This window comes from Mugil cephalus, chromosome 15, assembly GCF_022458985.1.
Source record: "Mugil cephalus isolate CIBA_MC_2020 chromosome 15, CIBA_Mcephalus_1.1, whole genome shotgun sequence".
Lineage (NCBI taxonomy): Eukaryota > Metazoa > Chordata > Actinopteri > Mugiliformes > Mugilidae > Mugil > Mugil cephalus.
The window spans coordinates 2,843,949-2,870,979 of NC_061784.1; the positions used below are offsets into that span (position 1 = coordinate 2,843,949).

Consider the following 27,031-nt stretch of genomic DNA (forward strand, 5'->3'; position numbering starts at 1 on the left):
TCACAAAATGTCTGTTAATTGGTTAATAGCACCACTTGTGGCGATTCATTTATCTTGGATTATATATATGTCTATATGGCATTATCAGATTCTGCTACAAAATACAGAGAGAATCTTCTTAATATTCATTTTGCGGTCATAACAAGTGAGAATCACGCTTCAGATAATTATTCAGAGTATTAGAGCAACTCTACAGATTATAAATGAGTATATTAGTCTGGATTCTTTCAAATTAAACTGTACTCGGTGTATTACTCTCTCTATAGAGAGAGAGATATACTGATGCTCTTACTGTCATAGCCGCCGCAGCAGGAATGGTGGGAGCGCCCTCATTTTGCAACAGAAGGCACTGCAGCACCTGCTGCATTAGCGCAGTGGGAACACGCTGTCCACTTCCCCACCGACCCCACTCTGAGACAACACGTTGCATGAAAACATGGGACAGTTCTGTTTGTTGTGTAAAGTTCATTATATAAAATTTATTTTCAATGACAATATCAATGCAAATATAGCACTACAGTGATTTCCAAGGTACACCGTATCTTACCATATCAATATAGTATGGCACTCGTATAATGGCCACTGTTTTAGTAGACACACAAAAACCAACAGCTTCTGTAAACTATTTTTGGAAATTATAGGTAGGGCTCCATATCAGTCTGTGAAAAGGAATTGTAGTAAAGTGATTACTCAGTATCTGAAATGAAATTGGGCACAATACTAAGGATCATTGGAACATTTCAGTGTTAAGAATCTCTGCATGCATTGCACTTGCCCATTTCCTTCAACCTGACGTGTGTTTGTTTGAAAATGGACTCGGTAAGCTTGAAAAACTTTGACCCTCAAACACAAGCAGGTGGAACAGAAATAACTTTTTTTTTTTTGTTTGTCTGTTTGTTTTTTTGTTTGTTTTTTTAAAAAAAAGGCCAAGCAGTGACTCTCAAACATTTAAATAGGTCTTCTTTTCACTGGGTGTACTGTACTGTACAGTTTGGTGCTAACTATCGTAAAAACAACAACAACCAAGAGACATTCAAGCGCCTTAATACTTTTACAGAAGGGCTTACTCTTCAAGGTACAAACGTCATTTCACGTGGCTTTTCGGAAAGAAAACAAATCATGTAACAATAACCACTACATTGATAATGTTTCTCATGGTACCACCATGTAGTTGAATGAACAACACCAGTAGTTCAAGATAGCAGCAAAGTATTCAAAAACTGTCAAGACAACAAGCTGTGGAAATCTGTACACAAATAAAAATGAATGTAGAAAAAGGGCGTAAATGAATTAATAACACGGCTTAAAGGGAGTCTTGCATAAATTTAAATTAACAAATGTTGGACTGCGCCTTTCTGTAGAGGGCTTACTGTTTATTAGTAGAACTATAAGTAATGCATGGACTGGCTGCAGCAGATAAAGTACTTAATTCTTTTAGAAAAAACAAGTGAAGAAAGTTATGTTTATACAGTATATGCTACATAATATGTATTGATTACAAGTATGAAAATGGAAATATTTGCTACATTTTCAATACAGTTGTACATATCTATTTACAGTACATTAGGGTTTAATTTCTCCTATACGATGATTTGTGCAGATTGTTCCAGCATTCTGTTTGAGGTGATCAATACTCACAGTCTTATCAGTTGCACCATATTGCACAGTCTGTGTTGATGGGTGTCAGTGCTTGATTTTCAGTGGTGGAACAATCACTAATGTGCAACTGTGGATAAGCATGAGTGATGAAGTTTTTGTACCATTGATCTGTGTCTATATTTGGCTGGACTGCACAGTATGTGCCTGTATCTGTCACACCTTTCCTTACGACCCCCCTCCCCATCCCCCCAGCAACCTCTTTTTATATAACCACACATTATCATAGTGAAGATCTTCTGTATGTAAAAATTTGACATGATCATCTCTACACAGATTTTTTTTCTTTTTTTTTCTTTTTTTTTTACAATACTGTATGTCTATCATGACATGCAGAGAATGACACAGTAAATATGACTTATTCAAGTCTTAGATATGTATGTTAGGCTAGTTGACACAAGTTTTAATTATGTTGCTCCAGCTTTGGGAACATATTGCTATAAAATTGCAGAAACGTTGAGAAAGTAAATAGATTTACATTACAAATATGCAAACAGATACAGTAGGTAGCTTTTACTCCTCGGTGATTATTATTTGCATCCACAATGACAATCTATTGATACCAAGACATCTCATATACATTCACGATTTCAAGAAACACTTCAACAACTTATCTATGAGTTCTGCCTTTGCTCATCCACAGAGTAGTTTTTATGAGTGTTGGAGAAAATACATGATTCCTTTATGTCTCAAGTAGTCAGGAAGAAATTTGGCAACACCAACGTCGGAAAACAACCCACCCATTATTATTTAGTTGGTGTCTTCTTTGTGTAGCAATAATACTGGTGTTTTGTGGCAAAAATGATTGGCAACTGGAACACGTCAGAGTAGTACACAGTACAGAGCCGGTACAAACCAACTGGGTAAGAAATGAATTTAGTCTGATTGTAACACTTATTCTTCACATCTTTATCTATCTTTTTAAAAAGGTTTTCCCTAACGAGTTCAGACCCCAGTAACTTTTATTACTGCTCTCATATCAGTTTATCACACAAGTGTCTTGTTGCTCTGTGGTAATTATATCACCACAACATTTAAGAGGATTTTCCAGTTACTTTATCAATTTTTCTTCTTTTCATTATTCATCTACTTTCAGCATATTTGTGTTTTTTTTTTTTTTTTTGTTTTTTTTTTTGTCTTTCTTCAGGAGCTGTACTCACTGGCCTGTCTTTCCAGCTCAGATAGCCGTGTCCCACACGACCGCCTGCGGCCTCTGGCAGGGTGGCGTGCCAGTCTTTCGAGGCTCAGGTGTCCGTCTCCAGCTAGGGAGGATGGGCATGCTGTCCTGCTTGCACAAGCTTTTGTCAGGGCGCCTGTGGGCCTTGATCTCTTTGCACAGGCAGCGTTTACGCTCAATGACTTCTAGCAGCTTGCCGTCTCTCTGGGTCTGCGTTGTGGACGGGGTGGAGCCTCCACTGACAGGAGGCTGCCCCTGCGCCAGTTGGGCAAGGTGTTGGAACTGCAATTGCAGGTGGTGCTGATGCTGAAGCTGCTGGAGCTGCTGTTTTAACTGCAGCTGCTGCTGGTGAAGTTGAAGCTGCTGCTGCTGCCGAGACATGTTGGGGCCGCTGGGACTGCAGGGCGCTTGAGGCTGGGCCAGACTGTGCAGCTGAACACAGGGGAAAAAGTAAAGTATGAGGTGTTTTATGATATAATATGAATGCCTAAACCTGCATGATTACTGCAATGCTTTTAAAAGTGACAGCCAATCCTTGCACATGTTGAATAAAACTGCAGTTCCTATGGACAGCCACCAGAATGCAGCGCTGCTGCATCTATTGCAGTTTGAGGGAGGGTCGACCAGACGCATGCAGACAGTCTCTGCAGCACACTCAAACTGCGTCAGCACTTGCGATGAAGCCAGAAACTAGGCAAAATATGCTGCGAGAAGACTGCAGCTCACCACTCCAAGACAGAGTACAGTATGTTCTCTAATCCACAACTGTCTCACAGTTACTGATTATACATGAACCTACGTCATAAATCATTTCTTTTGAGGCAGGAAGAACCTTATACTGCTCAGTGGGCATATTTACCAGCTATAAATAGATCTGCAGAAGCAGTGTCTCCAGGAGAAGGGAAAGTAATGAGGAGAATGCTATTAATGAACACTCACACACATCAACCATGTATGAAGTTAACAGAGTTTGCATTTATAAGGCTTGGCGTAACATATCCACCTGATTCAGGGCTTCTCGTGCTGGTAGACTGCTCTGTCTCTGGACGTCTCCTCCACCCACCTGTCTCACTCCAGCAGCAGAGGAGGAGCGGCCCAGCCGCCCCACTTCTGTGGGGAAACAAACATAACATTGTGTGCCTGCTAATGAGAACAGTAGAATATAACTTTGCATTTTAGCACACAGCGCTCTCAATTCCTAACTACACTTGTGATTTGTGCCAGGACCTCTGTACATTGTGTGCTCATTATAGTTAAAGCTAGTAAAGTTTCGAAAGTACTCTTATAACTGAACAATAAATATTTCAGGGTTTATAATTTGCCAAAATCATCAATTTTTGCATATCTGTACTTCAAATGTGACAGAGGCATAATTACATCTTCTACAAAATAATATATTTGCACAGTCAAAAATAAACTTATCAGTGAAATGAAACAAAAGATGTACTTGAGTTCAAAATAATTGTGAGTGGACAGAACTGATGATCTATCTTCCAGTATCACTTCAGTGATGGGCTTATCTGCTATAAATTGCACCATTTAGATGATTAGCTCACAAAATTAAATTTGATTCAATAAACAACAAGACTGTCACAATGTACACTGTAAATATTATGAAATGGGGCCAGTGCTCATGAATGTGTGTCTGCTCAGGGATGTGAGCCCATTTATGGAACGCTTCTTTTATTGGCGCTGCAGTTAGCCTTTAGTCAGAGGAGAGGAGAGGAGAGGAGAGGAGAGGAGAGGAGAGGAGAGGAGAGGAGAGGAGAGGAGAGGAGAGGAGAGGATGGAGTTTTATTCTTTAATTCTCAAAGAAAAACATTTTGTATGAGCCGAACAAGGACAATAAATATGTCAATCGTCAGAGCCAGCAAAAGAAGCTCCATGTAAATCCATTGCTTTCTAAATAGGATGTTGCGGTTAGAAGCTGACTAAAAGATTATGGGTACAGCCTACCTCCATTGCGACAGGCAGGAAAAGTCTGGCAGGGAAGAGGCAGCCCTACTCTAGGCAGAGCTCTGAATCCTGGGCTGCTGTCGACACCGGCCAGCGATTCACTGTGACCAAGGGCCCTACTGGTGGCACCACTGAAGTGAACTGGGATGCCTGATTGGCCTCCTCGAGAGCCCATCCCTAGTTCGTCCTTATCCATCCTCAACAGCGCATCAGCACTGCCATTCCACGCCCGCCCTTCATCCTCTGAAAGAAGTCAACAGAATGAGTATATCCGAGAATTAAAATACCTTTCAAAATACCTTTGGCCTCTGCACTCTGTGCCCAAAGTGATCTCTGACTTACTCTCTGTTTCTCTGCTCCCATGGCTGAAGGACAATTTTCTCTGCATAGGCCAGTAAGACCCCTCATCTGCAGCTAAGCTGGCACTGCTGTCCCAAGGCATGAAGCCAACTTTTGACTGGAGGGATGCAGACCCTCCATTGCTTTTGGATCCTCCCTCACATACACCAGTAAGACTCGAGGGCTGCTGAAGAGACGGTGTCTGAGAGCTGCCTCTCAAACTATCGTAAGCCGGCGGTCTCCGGAAGCCACCGGAGGGGTAGGTCCATAGCAGGGGGCTGTCAGAAGAGGGAGGTTTGTATGCTGGCAGGCCATGAGGAGTGTGAGAGCGGAGATGTGGGCGAGAATGAGGACGCTGGGATGACGATAATGGCGTAGGGGTCGAGCTGGTGCTGCTTTGAGGCGTTTGGCTGCTGGAGGTGTTAGAAATATCCATCTGTAAGGAGTGTGGCCCTCCTTCCCTATCCCTATCCCGATCTCGATCTCTGTCTCTGTCTCTGTCTCTGTCTCTGTCTCTGTCTCTGTCTCTTTCTCTTTCTCTTTCTCTTTCTCTTTCTCTGTCCTTATCCCGATCCCTGTCCCTTTCTCTATCTCTGTCTCTATCCTTATCTTTCTCCTTGTCCCTGTCTCTCTCTCTGTCCCTGTCTCTCTCTCTGTCCCTGTCTCTAGTCCGATCTCTGTCTCTGTCTCTGTCTCTGTCCCTGTCCCTGTCCCTGTCCCTGTCCCTGTCTCTGTCCCTGTCCCTGTCCCTGTCTCTGTCTCTGTCTCTGTCCTTATCCCTCTCTCCTTTATCAGACTTCAAGAGGAAACTGACAGACTTGCCTTCCTTGCCTGTACTTGAGGTTTGTGTCTGGACTGTGGCCTGGTTTGAAGTCTGAGAGTTGCTCTTATTTGGAGCGGGCGAGTCTCCTCTCTCTGGCTTGCGATAGTGATGGTAGTGTGAGGGCCGATGGTGAGGGTGGTGATGGTGATGAGAGAAGGGGGAGGTGGATTTGGAGGAGGGCGGCAGGGGTGTGGAGTGGCTCCTGGCTCTCAGTCCAGGAGCAGGGCCTAACTGGGCGTCTCTGCTGTGTTTGTCCTGCTGCGATGAACTTCCTCCTGACGACTCCTTGGAGCCTGACAGGGATACAGAGATGTTAGAAGAAGCTGAGGAGGAGGTGCTCGCTTGAGTTGTCACACTTGATGTTTGGGTTCCCATTTTAGCAGAAGACGCCTTGTTTTGCACCCCGACCCCGCTGGAGGCTGCAGCGGGCTGAGGGAAGGCGAGCAGGGGGGGCCGGTGCTGTAGAAGATTGGGGAAAGGTGCTGGAATCTTTGTGTTGGACTCAGACTCAGATTTACTCCCTTGCAAGAGATACGGAGTAGGAGCCCGTGGCGTGTGGGGGCTGGCAGAGAGGACCTGGGGTACAGGCGTGGAGGATGCAGAGGAAGGCAGAGGAGATGAATGGGATATTGACACCGTAGCTTTGGGTTTGGAGTAGGAAGGGGAAGAAGAGGAGGGGCGTGGCAGAGATGAGGAGCTGCTGGAGGACGAAGGCGTGACATGGAAATGTTTCGATTTTAGTTTCTCATGTTTGGGAGGGAGGTGTCTGTGGGACTCTCTGTCCTCCTGCATCGGATATTTCATTTCCTCATAAATGGCCTCACTCTGGTCTGAGTCAGAGTCCGGTGTAGTGGCCACAGGGGTGACAGGGTGGGGCGTGGCCGTCTGGCTGTCTCTGGTGAACACTTGGCCCACCATTTCTATATATACTGGCTCATCGTCTCCATCTCCTGTCTGAATCTGAGAGTCTGCTGCCTGGAATGGCAGCGATGTTGCAGAAGCAGGCACACGTGGAGGAAGAGAGTCAAAGGTAAGCTGCGTACTGGGACTTCTCTTGGGCTTTAAAGGAGGAACCTTCTTTGAACCAATGTCTCCAGAGTCAGACTTCTTCATGGCTGTTGGAAACAAAAATACATGTCAAGAAAAGAGATTCTTTTCTCTGCAGAATATACACCACTTAACACATTTCTTACCGTTTTTCTTGTCCGAGTGTTTTGACTGTGAGTGAGTGGGTGGAGGGGGTGGTGGAGTCTCAGGAGGTCCTCTGCTGTCAGCTGATGAGGAGCTGAGGCGAGTACTGGGATGACGTTTGGGTTTGGCTGGGGGGCAACGGCCCCCATGTTGAGATTGGGTGTCAGAGTAATCTCCATTCTCTAAACTTGTATCGCCGGCACCAACAGCATGACAGGACTGCGAGCGTGGCGCCATGGCAGAGGCACAGGAGTGAGGGGACAGGTCCTGGGAGGCGGGCATAGTCATGAAACCCATCCGGAAGTGCCGACGGAAAGAAGCCAAGTCTCTGACTTTGCCGACAGTAGCTGAGGGGTCGTTCTGGGTTGAGCTGCGATTTGGAGATGAAGTTGAGAAGGCGTGGGTGGTAGAACAACACGTGAGGCATGAAGAAATCATAGTAACATAAAAAAATAAAATAAAAAAAACATTCATGTACTTTCATTTATGTTGACCTTCTTCTATCCTCATTCTCTCTTTGGTCTTCAAACATCATTTGTGCAGTAAAGAAGTGCCTGCAGGGCTTTTGCTGCAAAAGGAAAGCCCTAGAGGCTCTTCCATCTTTCGGATTCACATATCTTTCCATCTGAATTCCTCCACATCTGCTCACCGCTCGAACACATTCAATTAGAAAATCAATTCCCTTGTCAAAAGCATAGTACTAGTTTACGCTCTGCTGCTGGAATTCCCGTATTCTTTCCATGTTATATCCTCAGCCCACGTCTGAAGGCTGCTTTCAGGATGGCCATACGCATTTCATCTGTTACCATGGGAACAGTTGTGATTTTCTGGTATTTCATAGCTCACTTTTGAAATCATCAATTATACAGCTTTCACAACAATAAATAAAACTGACAAAGGGAGAATATCTGACGAGATGTTGCGGCCAAACAGAGCAGCAGCTGTAGTTGCATTCCTTGGATGTATATGTTGACAATGTAAAATATACTCAGTATCTCATAATCACCATTGAATCCAGGTGCGTTTCAGTCATCTGCCGTGGATAACTATTTCTAATATTCACAAATAGTTAAGATCTGAAATTACAAAAAGCAAAATAACATTAAAAAATTAGAATAACTAATTCTAAATGTGAATTTGAATTTCAGAAATGACTGTGAGCGGTTTAAAGCTGCTCAAAGAAAACTGTGAGGTTCACTGCTCTGGTGAGTTCATCAAAAGCTTAAAAATGGCTTCTGATAACCTGATAACTTGCTTCTCCGCTTCAGAGACAGGTGCTGCACTTATGTGGTGTCCTATTCAATACAGGTCTCATGTTGCTTGACATAAATCCCTGCCCTGTATGCAGGGCAGATATTCATATATCTAGAAATAGTTTCTGGGTGTGTAATGAAATGGCACAAATGCTCGACGGTTCAGCATAAGAGAGTTGTCGTAGTACATAATGGTGACATAAAATCACAAGTCATGCGGCAGTTTCCTTTTATATCAGCTGTGATCCCTGTGAGGCACTGAAGCACAGACGAAGACAATTGGAGCTTACATTCGTATTCAACATTGCAGGCGCAGCAGAAGAAGCACTGAGGCTGCTCATCAAACAGACCACAGAGGCTCCAGTCTTCTTGCTCATGTGTGAGGCAGTGTGTGCGGTATACTTAGAGAGAGTGTTTGCATCTGTACAAGTATGTTTATGCCCTTGAATGCCAGTGGAGATGTTCTGGTGACTCCTCACAATCGACATAGATACTACAGGGCCAAATTTAGCCCAGAACAGAGGCTGAGCGTCTCCTTCTAGCAGTTTGAAGTCTCTGTTGTTGTTTTATTATTATTATTATTATTATTATTATTATTATTATTATTATTATTATTATTATTATTATTATTATTTCTTCTTAAGGCAGAAGCTCCCAACTACTTCAGAAATGAGATCAGCAATCTCAGCTCCCTATCTACTCTCTCTTTCTTGCTGCTTTACATGTAGCCCATAAACTACAGTAGCCAAAGAAGAGAGTTAAATAGGAAGATCAATAACATGCTTATGTCTGTCATATCTGCTCATTCGACACTCAACTGCAGTCTGCAGCTGATTAGCTTAGTTAAGACTGAAAACAGGGTGAGACTGCTTGCCTGGCACCTCTAAACCCCACTAAATGAAGATCTGTACTAGGGAATGAGTTGCTTACAGCGTAGTGGGGGATCCCATTGCCCTGATTGCACCCTTAAAATCACAAAAAAAAACCCAATCTCTGATAAACTGATTAAGCATGTATTCAAAATTGGTAATATACTTGGAAACATTTGAGGTATCACTTGTCTCAAGACAAAGCAATACAAACGATCTTCATGCTTTAAATAAAATATCAGAATGGCATCCATCAAGCCATGAAGGTCACAAATGAATCTATCTATTACCATTAAGTAGAAAGACACGCACATCGTTGTCTTTGGCAGTCCGCCGTTCCTGTTGAGTCGTACAACACCTGTGGTAGATTCCTTTTTAGATTGACTCTTTAATGCCTCCTCCTCAGAGTGCAAAATATTCCCAGAAGATTTGTAGACTGTGAGGTGACAAAGCTTTTGCCAAAGAAATCCAGTTTAGATAATTGTGCCCTTAGCAGATATCGCCCCATTTCTAATTTACCTTTTTTGGAGCAAAGTTTAAGAGCGAGTTACGTTTAAGCGGCTGAACGAGATTATCTCCGAGAGCGTTCAATCTGGTTCGAGGGCAAATCTAAGCTGGGATGTTTCAGATGGGTTAAGGTTGAATGTTGACTTTGAGCTTGAAGCCGTCCTCATTCTGTTGGACCTCACTGACATATTTGACACAAGACATGGCATTTTAATTAATTGCCTTAAGTTATGGGTTGTCTCTAGCATGATTTTAAACTAATCTGATTCATCTTTGGTAGCTGTTAAAAAAAAAAAAAAAAAAGTAAAACCTTCACTGGTTTAACTCAAAGCTTCTGATTGTTCTTACAATGTTGTTATTATGTTATTGTTTTCTAACATATGGCACACAGTTGTAAATTACCCTGAGGCAACCAACCATCAAATCTTTACTTTTATGATTCCCTGTGACCCATCACATGAACACAGAGATTGCATTTTTTTGGTCAAAACTAATTTGGTCATTTATATATTATACTGATCTTAACCTTGATGTTTGGTGTTTATGTGACAAATACATTCTTTGATAATGAGGCTTTGGTTTGGAGAAATAGAGGTATTAAATCTTAAAACGCTGTTTTACTTCTTAAAAATGTAATAATATTAATAATTATTTTTTATGGTATTCATTTAAACATGTAACTTTTTGGATATGGTTGTCTGAAGGTGCTCTTCTGCCCAGAAGTTGTCACTTGTGTTATGTGCTATGTGTAAGACTATGTGTATAATTCTTATAATGTTAATAAAACCTGGGTTTATAGCGGGGTTTTCTTCCACCAGTCTGCATGTATTAGCAATAGGAAACGGTCTCCATTTTTGAAACTCATACTTGAACTCACCTATTTACCATTCTGTACCTCCACAGCACTTTCTATTTTATAAATGGGATTTCTCTCCTGAGGGCCTCAAGATCTCAGACTGTCTGCCAGCGCCCTTCACCACCCCGCCCCCTCCATCCCTGAAAACGTTGTCCTGCTTTGAGTCCATTTGGTTGCCATCCTCGCGTCCCTGTGCGGTTTTATCCCTGACCCTGCCCTGTTCGCAATCATCACCGGTCGTGTCCTGCCTCCCACCTTTGCTGCTATGGCCCCGCTCGGCTCTGCTTTCATCACTCATTGTGTCCCGCTGTCCTGCTTGCTGCCCTACACCTCCACTGGCTTGATGCTGCCATGACGTTGATCTCTGCTGCCGGCACACTGGCCTCCAATTACGGTTGTGAGTCAGAAAACAGTGGACGGCACTTGCGAACAGACTGAACTGCGTTTGATGTTCTCCAACTCCTCCAACAGCCCTCCACGCTGTGTGGAATTTTAGTGAATTATAGGTGACTCCTGTATAAGAGACAGTATGATCATGCCCACACTGCCATGTAAGTATCATGGGCATCTTTCCACGCGTATAATAATATTTAAGCAAAGCTTAATTACCACCATCATCCTTATTATTAATATTATTGACGAGACCAGCACGCAGTCTGTGTAGTGATTTATTATGATTATTTTTCACTAGTGCTGGCAGACACCCAATAAAAGGAGCTGGACCTGATACATCAGCAATTAACTGAGTTGTAACGGTGGAGAAATTAGAGCCCTGAACGCACACTGCGCTGTGTTTATCAGCATCTCCTCATTCTTACTAAGACACCGGCAGGACAGTTCAGATTCTCTACTTGCAAAAATACAACAAAATAAGATAAAAATTTCATACAAGCACATCACAGGTACAGGCTCCTGATTCACTCCATCTCCTCTGGAAGACCATACACACAATTTAAAGGAATGTGTGTTTGAAATGCACTCTGACTTTTTGCCTGATAACATATTCATTTATCTGTGAACATACTAACTGCACTATGCACTGCTGAAATGCAACTTTATATGAGACTTTTCAAGCGAACCCCTCTGACTTCATGAACTGTGGAACTTGGAATTAAGATTTTTAAATGAAACTCATCCATAGCGGCTAAGAGGTTTATATTCCCACTGAACTGAACCCTTTTGTAATACCATATATGCACTGCTCCTGCGAGCTGATCCACTCACCTCTTTTTACTTCCCTCTTGGTCTCTCTGCCTCCAGTCCAAGCGGCTCTTACGATACAGAAGGTTCATGTCGTTGCGGGGTCTCTCCTCCTCGCAGCCTATCACAGCGCAGTGTAGCCGCTTGCTTCGCCTCTCTATGTCACGCAGGAAATGCTCGACTGCCACATCCTGGGCAGAGCCAGAGCTCATGGTACAGAAGAAGACTCGGGAGAAGGGGACGTGTGTCACAGACGGCCCTCCTCTAAACAAGAAGAATTAAGGGCAATGTTTGAGTACATTAATCATTTAAAAAAAACATGTTAAACAACTTCCCAGCCTGCTTCCTGCTGACAAGCTTGACAGTGATTGCTTTGTGATGTGGCAACACAGTACGAAACACAAATAATCAAACCCAAATTACTGGCAAAACTTTAAGAGTCATAGTTCATCACTCTCTCAGTGTCACAGGGAACAATCCTGCCCATTACTCCAACTGGCAGCCGTCACAGCAAAGACACGGTGATGCATGATGATGGAGGTAGCTGTTTTGTTTACCCCAACGTCTAGTGGATCACATGAAAACTATTTATACTTTCATTATCCAGTTATGAATATTTGAGTAAGCATGGTAACTCAGCTGCAGAGCATCTTTGGCTGCAGGCCCTGGGATGGCCTATCTAAGCCTGTCTGCTAGCCAGACAGTAATGTGGTTTGTCATATGTAGCGCATGCACAGCTTCCTACTCGCTTACCCCATGAGAAGCCAGGCTTGTTGTGGGGCAGATATTTCATGTTGGAGAATGTGAGTGTGCAACACAATTGGCTAAGGAAAGTGCAGCTGTCAGCTGATGCATGATGCTAGTGTTTTTCCATCATAAATAGAAACACTATGAAAGTGGGCTAGTGGACACTAAAGAGTTATCACTGGTGATTCTGGGATATGTGTGTGGAGTTGAATAGCACTGTCGGTTAACAACACTGAATCTTAGTTGATTATTTGATGACAACTGCAGTGGTTAGAAATAGGTCAGTTGGTCATCTGCCTTATAAAGTGGAGAAAAGGCGAAATATCATAATAAGGAAATGCTTTCGCAGTTTGAAACCTTTTTAAAGTCAGTTGCATATTCAGAACATGTTACAGTGAAACAACATGCAAATCTAGTGTAATGAGGTCTGAACTATACTTATAAAGACATCTTACTGAGGACGTAAGCAGCAGGAAATAGACATAAAATATACATGATATTCACATTTTCTAGCAGAGCAACTCCTCCGCTAATGTTATGTACATTTAGGACCACTTGAATCACATTTACCAACACACACAGAATCTACACCAATCGGGCATAACATTATGAACACCATCCTAATATTGTATAGGTCTCCCTTGGGCCTCTGAAATAGTTGTGACTTATCAGAGAATGGACTTGTTAGTGGGGGCCTTTGGGTCCTATGGGTTGAGGGGAGGGGCCTCTGTGGATCATCCCACAGACAATTGATCAGTTTGAATGAATTTGGAGGTCAGGTCAACACCTTGTGCTGTTTTTCATGTTTTTACAGTTTTTGCTAAGGATTTTTGTGTGTGTGTCTGTGTCAGACAAATGATATTTGACAATGATATTTACTTTTCCTGTCGGTGCTTTTAATGTTGTAGCTGATCAGTGAATAATGTTAGCACAATACCTCAACTATATCTGACTCTAAAGACAAAAATACACAGTGGGAGCAGCAGGCACTGTCACCTGGGCCAGGCGGCATGTTGATCTGTGTAGCTGTGTGTGATTCTTTTGTCACAGCCCAGTGTGTCATCCAGCGTGTCAGCGTGGCTACTGCTATTCTTGTATCCCACAGCCCTGACCACAACCTCGACCACCGCTGCTGCCATGTTTGCTGACTCAATGTTAATTAGGTTAGGAAAGCTGCGACTGTAGGTTGGGCCTTTGTTTAATGGAGCTTTGATTTTGGTTTCTAGGACCTGGCAGCTGAGCTGACAGCCCCACAATTGTCGCATTACACGCTGTGGGTTGCTGTACAATTAGCCAAGCTAAAAGAAACCAGGAGACCTACATCTTACACCTACAGGTTTATCTTATCAAATTGGGCTGCAAAGATTTTTACAGGCAGCGCACTTGTATAAAATGGCTGCGATCAGACCAGCGAGACACTCTGAAACTCAAATAAATTCAGAGCATTTAGAGCATTTCATGAACATCTGTAGGGTCAGTAGTCACTTGAATTCCTCATTAGAACCAGGAAGCAGATGGAGCCATGATTCATGTAACGTGAACTGCATCAATGCTGCACCAATGCTGCAAACTACTCATTCATGCACATAAGCAAATACATCATACACATACTCAAACCCAGCATACACCATAAACACACACATACAAATAGGGTGTGAAATGACTGCAGACGCGCTGCACCTGATTTGAATGTGGGTTACTAATGACATAAGAGAGATAATAAATTACTATCTAAAGGAAAAATGAAATGTAAACAACTGGAGTTTCATCTCTGGGTTGGAAAGGACAAAGTTAGAAGAAGGTGTCCCGTGTCTACAATGTTTTCTTCCATCAGTGCTGCTGAAGTTAACACTCCTGGAAGGCTTTGTGCTGCAGCCCTCTGCCCTCCAGCCTCCAGCTCAGCAAGTGGTCCAGTAGTGTCGAAGCACCTCGCTGGGAGTGAGGGACCAACACTGCAGAGTGGAGGGACACATCACAGCAGAAGCCTGGCCTTCAACGAAGAGGCAAAATTTCAGCAAAGCATGTTCAAAATATATTTAATTACTTCAGAGTATATTATTCCCTTCTATTTTCCAGCCATCTGCAAAGATGTGGCTTATGGTTACAAATACCAACCAGGGTTCTTGGGGATGAAAGAAAGAATGTATGTATATATTGCTTTTGAAAATACTGAATATGCAATTCACTCTGCATATGCTTGAGTTCTTTTGTGGTGTCTCCGGGATAACCGTACCTCCACTGTATAGCATCTTGACCCCACAGTCACAGCACTGAGGCCAGACACAGCGCCGCAGCCCAACCAGAGAAACTAACAGGGAGGCAGCGCACGAGGATGAAGCGAAACGTTCGGGAGCAGAACGAGCAGCTTGAAGCGCACACAGAGGAGAGAGGAGGAGAGACTGAGGGAGGCGGGAGGGGGCATGGCGAAAAAATGGGAGAAGCCAATAAATAGAGAGCCACTGAGACATCAAGCCAGGAAGAAGATAAATATGATTAGGCGGAAAACGTACTGCGGGCAGATGGATGGAGGGGAATATTGAGACAGGGACTCCGAGAGAGGAGGGAATAAGCAAATGGAGGCAAGCGCGACAAAGAGAGGATAGGAAAACAGTGAAAGGCAGCCAGACTACAAGAATGGGGGAGGGAGGTGAAATCAAGCCTCTCACTAGTCGCTGTGTGTGGTCTCCTAGCAACACTGTCAGCATGCATCTCTTCCTTAGCCACTAAATATGCACAAAGCAGGACGTCAGCCCCATCATACGTGATGATCTCTGGGTTAAACTTCACTGCAGCTTCACTTACACCTGATCCTCCATTATTAAAATCTGAAAGTAATAGCATCTGTATTCTGGTAATAGCTTCTGGATCCATTAACAACATTCATGGTGTACTGGGCTGCACGGAATCGAGACATTACATAGATTGCCACTTTTACGGGTGCTATATAATTAAACTCCATGGAATGACATGACACTGTGTATAAATGCTTTTAAATGTATTCAACCTGAATCCCTGAGTCTGGATACAAGAAATAATCATACCAGACATCAAGCATGAAACTCAAGTGTATATGTTTGCAGCAGAGCGAAGTGAAACAGATTTTAACTGAGTAAACTGCCAGAGTTTCTCTGCCAGCTGATAATACTTAGAGTGGAAAACTAAAACAGGAGCTGCATGAAATCACACCTGGTTCCTCTCAAGCTACTGTCACACAAGCTGGTGAGTTTATGGCTAAACACCGGCTTCGCAGACACCGGCTTTAGTAACGTGTGCAGGACAGCCTGGACTAAACCAGACGATGAGCACAGAATTCATTTTGTAAAACGGCTCATTGCTTATTTCAGCACAAACCATGTGAGTTGTCCATACGAGACATCTTCATGGCTTTGATTTGATTTAGCTTAAATGAACCCCGCGTGATGCTCTCTGAACGAACTGTCAGTTGCAGACACGGCACATATTTTCTGGTTTTGGTTTGTTTTAGCTTACCAACATGAAAATCTAAGAACGTCATCATCTCCTTGAGCAGAAGCTTTTATAAAGAGAACAGAAAATATTGACCACAGCTGAGAACCACAGGGGATTTATTTTCATGGCAACAGCTGGCATTAATCTACTTTTTCACAACTAAATAAACAACTAATGCGTTGTCAGGATGATAAAGCGTGGCTGTGGGTTTTCCGCGTACAGAAGGGTTGGTGGTTCGATACCTAGAATGCGGCACCTGCCAAAGTGTCCTTGAGCAAGATACTGGATCCACTGGCCCCCAGTTGCTCCTAGTGCCTGGCACTAATGTGTGAATGTGTGTGTGTGCTGGTGTGAGCGAATGGGTAGATGTGTCACTGTAAAAATAAGACCATTTACCATTTAAAAGCATGATGTTGATAAAATGGTGCTAAATTGGAAGCAGTGGTATCACATGAGCTGTCCTGTCAAAATGACAATAACGCTTTATTTGACTTGATTAATGGAGGGAAACTGAAGGACACTGAGTAATCAATTAATGAAATATATCTTGCTGAGAATTAGATGAGAAGATCAATACTAGTCCAATATATGCATGGTAAATATGAAGCTAAAGCCAGAACCATTTTAAGTTAGCTTTGCTTGTCGTAGCTCAGAGACTCAAAGGTAACAGAATCTGCCTACTGGCCTCTCTAAAGATTACTAATTAACACCTTGCATCACATTTAGTTAATTAGTTTAGCAGTGAAGGCAGACAGATTTCTTTTTTATCCTTGGTACAGACTCAAGCTGGCTGCTTTTGCAGCCGTTGTGCTAGGCTAAGTTAGCCATGAGAAATGGAGTTGTACTGTTGTACAGTTGCTTTACACCTTTTATGGACTGATGAACTGAACATTTTAGCCAGATTTCTCATACTTTTATTCTGCAGAAGCTCGACTTGCCTTGGGAGAAGCTGTTCTAAAACGTTTGATTAATGAAATAATTTATGCTCTACCACACCCAGTCAGTGTTTCCAGAATGGTTCTGATGTGGGTAGCATGCCCACCGTTAACAGGATGGCATTTTCACATTTAAAAACCTTTTATATTACACTTTTCAGGATAAAAAGCAGCAGTTATCAGAGAATCACCTGGGGTAAGATTTGTTCCTGCTCAAGCCTTTCTGAGTCTTCAACGATCCAAGAAAACAGACTGGTGGTAGCTTTATTCACCTCCCCAGTTTCCTCGGGCCTAGCTCTGTTAAAAATGTTAATGTTTTGGTCCAAACAGCTAATGAGGCTCAGAGGCACTGTGCCAGTTCAGAATTCATGCATATAGATATGTATCTGTGGTAGGGGGAAAAAGATTTTCCAGATAATCTCCTCACTGTGCATCACTAAACCAGTAGTCACTATTTTAACCCTAAGGTTAAATGGAGCTCTTTGCTTTGATGCAAGAGGATGTTTTAACTTTTTTTTTCTTGCCCCACTGTTGTGTGCTGAATGCTCTACAATATTGCATTGTGCAGTGAGATGCCTGTGGCTGATGAGAATGGACAGGAGGAGGAGGAGGAGAAAGATGTATCATTCCAGGCCAGTGATGGAAGGCACATGAGAGGCGTAGATACATTTTTAGAATTTTGTTGTGATCTCTTTCTCATGTTTTGGGCTCGGAACAATACAAATACAAATTACAAAGGAAATAAATAAAACTATTCTAGCAGAGCTGTTGGACCATTGTGTTTCCTTCTTAAATACTGAACACTAAAACCAAAATGCACTCAGTTAAACATTCATGTGCAGAATGCTTCGCACACTTTGGATTCTCCTCCTTAGTGTTGTACGAATTGAGTGACCACTAAATCTTTCATGGGCTGCTACCAAAAATATCCTACAAAAAGCTTTCCCTGATTCCCCGATCCTCCGTGTCCTGTACTACCAGGACACAGCCTTGAGTCACAACAAACTTTCAGAGATGCTCATTGTTTGTATCCTATCTTACAAACAAATGAATCTATTGTGTTCGACGCCTGTGTGTTGATAAGTCAAGTCTGTGTAAAGTGGAGTTCAGTGTAGGTTTGGGTTTTACCTTTTGGCCAGTATATGAGGAATTAAAAAACACACAAAAAGCTCTCCCTGATCAAAACATAGTCAGTGATCTTCCAGACTCCACTTCCAGCCTTGGCCTGCCATTGTCATCGTCATCTCCTACTGTAATCTGTAGTAACCAAGGTGACCTACTGCACTTAGCATACATGAGCACTTAGCAGTGTACAGATTCACAAGCATTTGTAGAATGCTGTGCTGATCTTACATTGCATCGTTAAAAAATGTTGCATAAACATCACATGAAATCACATAGAAAAGAAGCATCCAGGGCAGAGTTTTCACCAGGACTGACGCAAAAAGCCAGACAAGGAGAAGGAATGACGACTGAAGAGTGTAACTGGAAGAAGTGTGCTAAGAATGTGAGTAGCATGAGCGCTGTCACTAGACGTGGGAAGACGAAAGAGCGCAAAATATCGCAAGGGTCCCTTCAAGGTTGCCTTATTTTTGTAGAGTTCCCCTGTCAGAATATCAAAAGCAAAAAAAAAAAGAAAGCAATCACATCACACGGAAATGTGACGTCTGTTTTATTATTGTTTTCATCTGGCTGCTGAAAGTCAGACTGCGAGGTATAGCGCTGCAGGGAAAACACTGAGAATTGAAAGTCCTTAATGCTCATCCTTGTGCATGGGGGGAAGAGCTCCACTCTGCAGCTGCACATGCTTGACTAAGCCAGCATCCTTCCCTAACTAAATTCTGGCTGTTTTAAGATGTGGATTACCTCTTTGAAACCATGAGTTTGCCTGTTAGGTTGTCTGATTCAAATGTTTATTTTACATATTTATCTATAAGACTGACAGATAAAACCGATGATGCAATGATACACTATTAAGGAGGGATGCATGGTTAAAATGTTGTTTCACAGTGCATTTGTTTGATTCACCTATAAAAGGAGCCCTAAACACAACAGCCCGCAGCACTGTAGGTTGTCCCTGCTCCAACATGACAAACCTCATAAAGTATTCAGCAACAATTAAGCAAAGTCCAATAGCCCAAAGCAAAACAGGGATCAGCTGAACATCACTGTAAGCTAGACATATGATTCGCCTCACAGCAGCTCATAGTGGTCTCGACTCCACATCTTCCAAGAGCTAGTGCACGCAAACCAAGAAAAAAAAATGGAGCCCGTGGTAACAAAACCTACAAAAAGTGGAAAACTCATATCAAAACATCACCACACTAAAATGAAAACATTAGCAGTGCTGATGCACCCGACTAGCTCCCTTTTGACTGAAACCGAAAGATGAAGCAGCAGCAGCAGCAGTGTTGGCATGATCAGCAAAGCCAGGTAGGCCACAAGTGGTCTTCCAACGTTTGAATCAGCCTACTCCTCATGCTTAAAAGCCCCCGACAAGCGAGTCCTAGCGTAGGTTGCAGAGAATGAGCACACACATACCCACACACAGTTCATCTCCCACTCATTCACCTCATTACATACAGATCACGTCTCTTCTGGCCTGGTAATGTGAACCCCACAGTGTTGGCCAGCATGATGGCACCTCAATAGAAGAGATGTTTGAGGACATTTTAACAAGTACAAAGATGTAATTAGCTGGTGAAAGCTACATTACCTGTACTTTTGAAAGCTGCTGATAATCAAACATGTCTGTGAAGCAAGCTGAAACGCAAGAGAAATAGCAAAATACACAGGTTTATTGGCCATACAGCGGTGACTGGCAGGTTTTCAGCTCAGGGTCTCACTTGAGCAATTCTTATTCTTGTCATCCCCGCTGTTCGCTGCACTGACAGTGATGAAATGAAAAGGCACTAACTGGGGCAAATGGCAGGTGATAGCAGATTACACACAGCATGGTGTCTGATCCATGCAGTGTTTTCTTACACTGTACTCTGGTGGTTGCGCTGGACACATGGCCAAAATAGCAGGGGGAAAAATATCATTGACTTTAAGAGACAAGAGCCTAGCATCTCTTCAACATCGGCTATAAAAGTGCTCGTGTCTTGTTCTCGGCATGTTGATCTAAGCCTTTTAAACTGCTAATATTTGTGTATCAAAAATTGACATTTTGAACAGTAACATTGAAATATTAAAGGGATAATTATACAAAGTCAACTTTCAAACACCGCCAGTCTAAGAGAGGACTTTTTAAAACCCCTGTCTGATCCACAGTACCTGCGTTGAGAATAACAAAGCAAATGCCACAACCGAGGCCTTGGTTCTTCTTAACCTCATTTGTGTCTGAAATCAGTGAGTTGGAGTTCCTTTTCATGACGACCAGCTGAGCAGCCGGGATTCTTTTCAGCACAAAGTAAGATTGCTCTGACATTTACAAAGCACACTTAAGACATACTGCAATTCAGATTTGCATTTCTGAAGTCACTGTGTACAATCACCTATTTCATACGCTGTTGCTGTACTCTGAGTTTTTCGCTGGTTTACGGTGACCTTTCGCTGTGTTGCAGACAATAAATTATCACAGTGTGATGCTTCTCGGGCCATTATGCTCCCCATCAGTTTGAGAACAATGTTTTAACAGGATACAGTGACATGTTAAGGCAGCCATGTTTGTGGAACATAATCTACTTTTCAGTGCTGGTCACACGCAATTGGCGCAATTAACACGTTGCTGCCTCCTAATGATATAGTGAACATTATTCAAGGTCTTTTGAAGGTTCTCAGCATAAATGTAGCACATTAATGAGGGCAGGGACATTAACATAACAATCTGGACCACTATGGTCCATTTATACATGCCTAAACATGTATAATTAAAAAAAAAAGCTGCAGTGAGTGCCATCTGTAATTTCAGATCTCGCAATTACTGCTCCCACATAATAAAACTGAAATGACTTTGCTAAAGGCTTCTTGAGAAAAAAAGATACATTTAATGACACAAATACACACCGTATGTAAATATATTTCTTCTCTGCCCCATATAGTTGCACGTTAGTGGAAGACGCTGCCATGATACAGATAAATACAGGGTGATTACCGTGGCTTGAGACTGGGACCTCTGTGCCAACAAGAGAGGAGTAACTGTTGGCTCCCAACTTTATTTATTTTGCATGCTACCATGCAAATGACTTTGAAAGGTTTAATGAGAAGAAAACAGAGGGGAAATGAACAAAGATGAGTTGCCTCAAGGAAATCATTACCACACATCATTACTCTTGACTACACACTGCAGTGAAAACTGGATGCTGCAAGATACATGCAGTCCAGAAAGAAAGGAAAGATTTAAAGTTCCATTGGTTAATTTGGCCGGATACATGCTACTCCTCTGGCCAAACAGGAGATATCCATGAGCTTTTTATGTGAGGCACACTAGGGGAGCAACAATATTAAACATCGTGGCAGCAGAGGGAGCTCCCCTCCACCTCCTCTCGCTCCAGCAGATGCAGGGGCTGTCTGCCCATTTCAATTTTACCTTGACTTTTTTTTCCTTCAGACTCTGTGTCTAGTGTATCACAGACAAAAAAATTAAAAAATACCAGAGCTACAAAATAAGGATTAATAGTAATTTGTGGGAGAGTGTTCAGTGTATCTGTATTGAGCAAGAAGTAATTCAGAAAGGACAGAGGAAGTCTAATAAACTTAGTTTTATTCGTTCTATTGCTGGACAAAAGACAAAGGAGGTAGGCATCTAACAGTGTCCGAGGCTGGATTCGTACACATCGCTGGTAAATGGCATGCCCTTTAATCAAGAAGCCACCAGAGAGAACCTTTACTTTTAGACCTATTTATAATGCAGTGCTGTAACCGACTCATGTACATGAAAAAGTGGCTTTGATTTACTAGACACAAAGGGTTTAAGATTGAAGCTGATCAGAAGTCGCAATATGATACTGATTGAAATGTCTGAATGAAGAGCAAGAGTCATGAAGAGCAATTCAAGGTAATTTTATAGACCTTCCACTTTTTCTCAGTCTGTGATAACAACTGAATTATGCCTCCTGTGGCTCATTCAAGCTAAATCACATTTGTGCAAGTAACCTTTCTGTTTCAGCTAGGTCATGGAAACTGTGTTTTAAACCAAGACAATAAAGTTTACCAGGGAGGAGCGAAGAATTTGGGGATGTGTAGTAAGTTTCACTGGGGTCTAAAAGAATAGAAATCGTAGCTTTTCAGCCTCACCATTCACAAGTATGTGAGTAATGTGGAAGGACAGTGCACAAAATGCTGGAGAGCGATGAGTGACTATGACGGTCTTTATGGTCTTTCTCTTCTAAATATCTGAATTCCTATACTGTTAGTACACCAGAAATATAATAACATAATATAGTAACATGACAAAAACAATTGTGTTTCAAGGATGTTTGATACTTTGTCAATATATACGACACACAAAAGTGTCATAGTACTCAGCAAACAACTATAATTCAGGGTCGGATTATTTTACAGAATTTGCTCAAACTCAAAGCCACAGGGTCTCATGCTGAAACATATCTCGCTACTCATCTGTTGGCATATGGTGATGTAAACAAACATGCTGAACTGTCTTTGTGCCTTTGGAAAGTCAGAAACAAATTATATCTTTAAAAAGGCTACAGCAATTGTTTACAACAATTGTGAAATATCCCAGACATAACCTCCCAGAATCCAGAATAATACACAACCTTCAAATACAGTTCATAGTTAAATACGACAAAGAAATGAAGAAAATCCTTCCATTTCAGTAGAAATTGTGGAGCAGTATTTAATTATTTTTGCTCAACAACTTCAACTAAACAATCAAAACAACAATCAAAATAACATTTCCTACTTACAAGTGATCATGGAACTGATAAACCTAGTTATTAACCACAAACAATCTCCCTAAATCCTGCACACCGGCCCTTTAATCATCTAACTCTATATTCTCTCTATATTCTGTATGCAGATATATACTCAAAAGTAGAGTGAGAGGAGATGTGGCATGACTGAATTCAGGAATAAGTAGTCAGATATAGAAGAAAGAAAAGAAAAGTTTGTGGATCTATGTTTTTGAACTGACTGCAGTCATTCATGCTGCAGTAGGATCATCCTCCTCCTCTCTGGTGTCTTAAGAATAAAGCTGAGCCACAGAAGGAAGAGCCCTGCACTCTACCCAGAACAAAATAACAATGTACTTTAAAGCCAGCTGATCATAACAAAAGCTGCATTTATTCTGACATACCTGTGCGAGTAGAAGACAATTGTATTATTTTTGACTAACCTATTGACCTGCTCCTTTTCAGTCTCTATATGGAAACAATCTCTTTGGGTGTTCTGAGAAAAAGAAAAATCCATTAGTGCTCATCCAGACAGTAGTATCCACTCGACTAGAGAAACGGGCTTAAAATGTCAGCATCTGCCATGTCTGTTTCACATCCATCAGTCCTCTCACGCTCCACCCTTCCTACAAGTCCTTCTCGTTTCTGGACTAGTGTGGCCCATCCTTCGACCTCTCTGCGTCCACAAATTCTCAGTCTTCCAGACTGAATTTCTCACCCTTCTTGGAATGAGACCTGATGCACACTGCCGGACAGAGCAACTGAATCATCCGTTTCCAGCACAAATGCAGTGAGAAACCTTTCTTTTTTATTAGAAATCAAAGTGTCTTTATTTTTATTCAGTACACGAGAACCATGACCTCTGTTCCATTTCATTTAGTCAAAGCAGTTATTTTTTTTATGAATTTTAAAAGCTCCCTGTTCCAGTTTAGGGCAGAAATCCGTCAGGACGTAAGGGTTTGAGGGAAATATTCCATTTACTTTCATACTGCATTGCACTAGCTGACTGTGCTGCAACACAGAGTCGCTATTTCCTGATTTAATCACATATCTGGAAGGAATTTTGGGAACACCGGGAGAGCACAACAGTCAATGACAGGTGGTGTAAGCCCCAGTTTGCTTCTGCATTCAAGACACACTGCACAGTATGTGTAGCTCACAGCCTGCACTCAATGACCCCAAAGTCACAGCTGCTCTCACCCATCCCTGTTCTCTTCTACACCTCAGAGCATTTAAACCAAACAGCACAAGAGACATTATCAGATCCCAACCCCGTGTATCTGCTGGAACAGGAAAGCTTAAAAGGCATGCATAAGAACAGTTTTTGTCATATTCAGCTCCAAGGTCAATTGAGACTGGCCAGTGATTAGATTCAATTGCAATTTTCCAGCAGATCCAACATGCTGGTGCACCATATTTAAAGACAAAACGCTGTATTATGTCTGCATTTGAACAGCTGGTCTGTGTTTTTGCAGTGTTCTTTTAGATGATCAGGTTGTATTTATTTTGTGACGGTAAGCTGACTGACTCACATGACTGCTTATGTCAGAATAATATGCATATTCAGTATGGATGGATCATTCTGTTGCCAAGCCAGGCAACCTAGTCTGATTTTTCCTTGAATTTGAAAAATACTTATTAAAACTAGCCATGTAGCCCACATGTAGCTTGCGAAGTAACAACAATAAATTAATTTATTTGATCAGTCTAATAACACTCTTCTTGTGGTGGTGGTGGGGTGGTGAAGAAGAAATCTCTCAGCAGGTGTGATGGCCACTTGGAGTGGCTGTCACGCCCGGAGAAAGGGGGGGCGAGAAAACAGTGCTGACTAGCCTTAATTTCACGTTTGATTCAGAAGTCCTCGACGCTTCTGAATCGTCTTATAAATGATCTGAGGTGGGATACTGCGGCAGTCGGTGGGGTATTAATCACCAGATGGCTTTCCCTTTTAAAAGACATCTAACGGCTTTGAGGAGCCTCTCCCGCACCTCGAAGACGCGCCAACACATCCTCACCTGGCCCTGCACAAACACACACACGCACGCACACACACATTACACCTCAGCAGTATACACATGATCAATGTAATATCGCCTATTCACAAACACACACACATACACAGTTCTCCTGTATTTAAGGACTCTTCTTTTATTCGTAAACATGCGGATGTTTTCCATCCAGATCGTGGCTCCTAATAGTGACACCCCTGCCACTGCTGTGTTGGAGATGTTTGCTTAATAACGCCGCGCATACTCCGGCAACACCAGTCAGCTGATGGTGGGGGGGCTTGTTTTTTGGTGAAATATTTATAAGGGCTTGTCACGACTGAACTTAAACACGGGCTGTGGGTTACAGTGCGCGGGGATGTGGTCATATCTTTTTACCTCTTTTGTGTTTGGGGGGCAAAACACGGGCCTCACATCCACCGATATGGGATGTGAGGATTCAAGGGTGAATAATTTGGCTTGTGGGCGCCCGGCGGCTTACTGTCAACCTTTCCATTCCACGAATTTTACGCGTTAAAATGCCATTAGGCCCGACGTCCCTCCGCAATACAGCATCATATTTTGTTCTGCTAATTAGGCAGACGGTGCGTTTCGACTGTGACAGCTGGCTGCACGGGCTAGATGATACAAGCAACCGAGGAGAGGCAAAACGTAGCTTTAAAGAATGTGTGATGCCTACCTTACTGAATGTGAAGCCTATGGCTGGCGCAGAGGTAGACTGAGCCGATCCAGTTGCCCAGACTCGTAAAAATCAGACAACAACAAAACCACGCCGGTTGTTGATGACACAGCTGTCTTGGTAGACAGGAGGGGAAAAAATAAATCCTTCCCCAGATGTGTCAATTGACGCGGAGATGAACAATCAGATATTCCGACGCATATCACCGGACTGACGCCTTTTCTTGACGTGAAAGGTCTTCCATTTTTATGATAAACAGCGCACTGTACTACCGAGCCTCGGCGTTGACTGACCGGCGTGAGATCTGATTGAAAACCATGATGCAATTCAATGCGACGTTACAAAATGTTCCTCTGCAAACATCATCCTCGCACGGACGACCTCCGCTAAAGAAAAACATGCTTCCAGCTCAGGCATGAACGCATGAGGGGAGAGGGAAAAAAAACGTCAAAACAAAAATGCGCAGATATCAGCGCGCCGCGTTGGTTCAAGCGCTGGGCATCCTCGCTGAGCATTTGCATCCATATTAATATTCATACAGTACTTCCTGAGAGCAGACTAGTGGCTGTTTTCCGAAAAAAAAAAAGCAGCTGAGGTGTCATTGAGTCCAACTGCGATCCTTATCAACAGACTCAAATAAAAATCCTCTGCACGTAATCAGCTGTACACTAATAGAACAGATTCTCGACACGGGAACATTTTTTCCCAACCTCGGTAAATCTAGACTAAATTTATTCGATAATTATGTCGAATAAATATGATACACTAAAATCAAGCGTACCTATGCGAAGCTGCTATGTGGCTGTCAGTGATGTAACAAGGGATAAAAACACTAATAACTATAAAATAAGCTCGCCATAAACCCAGAGCTGAGTACCACAAAGTAGGCTAAGCCATCATAGAATAATTGTATACCATTTAAAATTGTACCAGCAGTTTCAGCCAATGAGAAACAGCTGTATAACTGAGTGAGAAATCCACATACAAGAAAAATCACCTTAACAAGTGTTTCTATAAATAATTAATTAAGAACACAAATATTGTCAGAAGCGAGAGTGTTGGTAAATGAAAGACCATCCTGTACCACTCCGGCCACACACTCCACAACACACAGGCCAGCCATAGACTCATCCTTCCCTAATGCACCACAGGACGCCACAGGAGCTCATTCCTGCCCGTGGCCATCAAACTTCATAAATCCTCCCGCTGAGTGTTGGTCACTCTTATCACTTTTTACTTATTGTAGCCTTTTACCTCCGTTATACCGGCTTATATCTTATTTTTGTTCTTTATATCTTTAAATATTTTTCATAAATTAATTCATTCTATTTGTATTTGACTCTGACACCTTGAAAGTGTAACTTCACATGAGCAACAGCAACAAAACAATTCGTTGGGGGTTGGGGGATGGAGGTGGGTGGGGGGGTGGGGGGTTAGTGTCAGGTGACTAAAGTGGTACACATGGCCTGAGGCTGACACGCCCCCTAAAGTCGAGGGATGATTAGATAGGTGAG

The 27,031-nt window shown here is 42.6% G+C and overlaps 1 protein-coding gene across 2 annotated transcripts; it reads right to left on the reverse strand.

Annotated features, from left to right (window-relative positions):
* Positions 1 to 459: 459 nt before the first annotated feature.
* On the reverse strand, positions 460 to 26,088 carry LOC125020832 (neuronal tyrosine-phosphorylated phosphoinositide-3-kinase adapter 1). Of its 2 annotated transcripts, none has more exons than XM_047606359.1 (7): positions 25,518 to 26,088; positions 11,852 to 12,091; positions 7,145 to 7,512; positions 5,132 to 7,066; positions 4,790 to 5,032; positions 3,837 to 3,940; positions 460 to 3,265 (listed from the first exon to the last, which is right to left on the reverse strand). In XM_047606359.1, the coding sequence occupies exons 2-7, from the start codon at positions 12,037 to 12,039 to the stop codon at positions 2,834 to 2,836; spliced, it is 3,270 nt and encodes a 1,089-aa protein (XP_047462315.1). In that variant the 5' UTR covers positions 12,040 to 12,091; positions 25,518 to 26,088; the 3' UTR covers positions 460 to 2,833. The 2 variants fall into 2 exon arrangements, with proteins under 2 accessions (XP_047462315.1, XP_047462314.1); XM_047606358.1 differs by having other exon boundaries at positions 3,837 to 3,943; positions 25,518 to 26,085.
* Between the last annotated feature and the right edge of the window lie 943 nt (positions 26,089 to 27,031).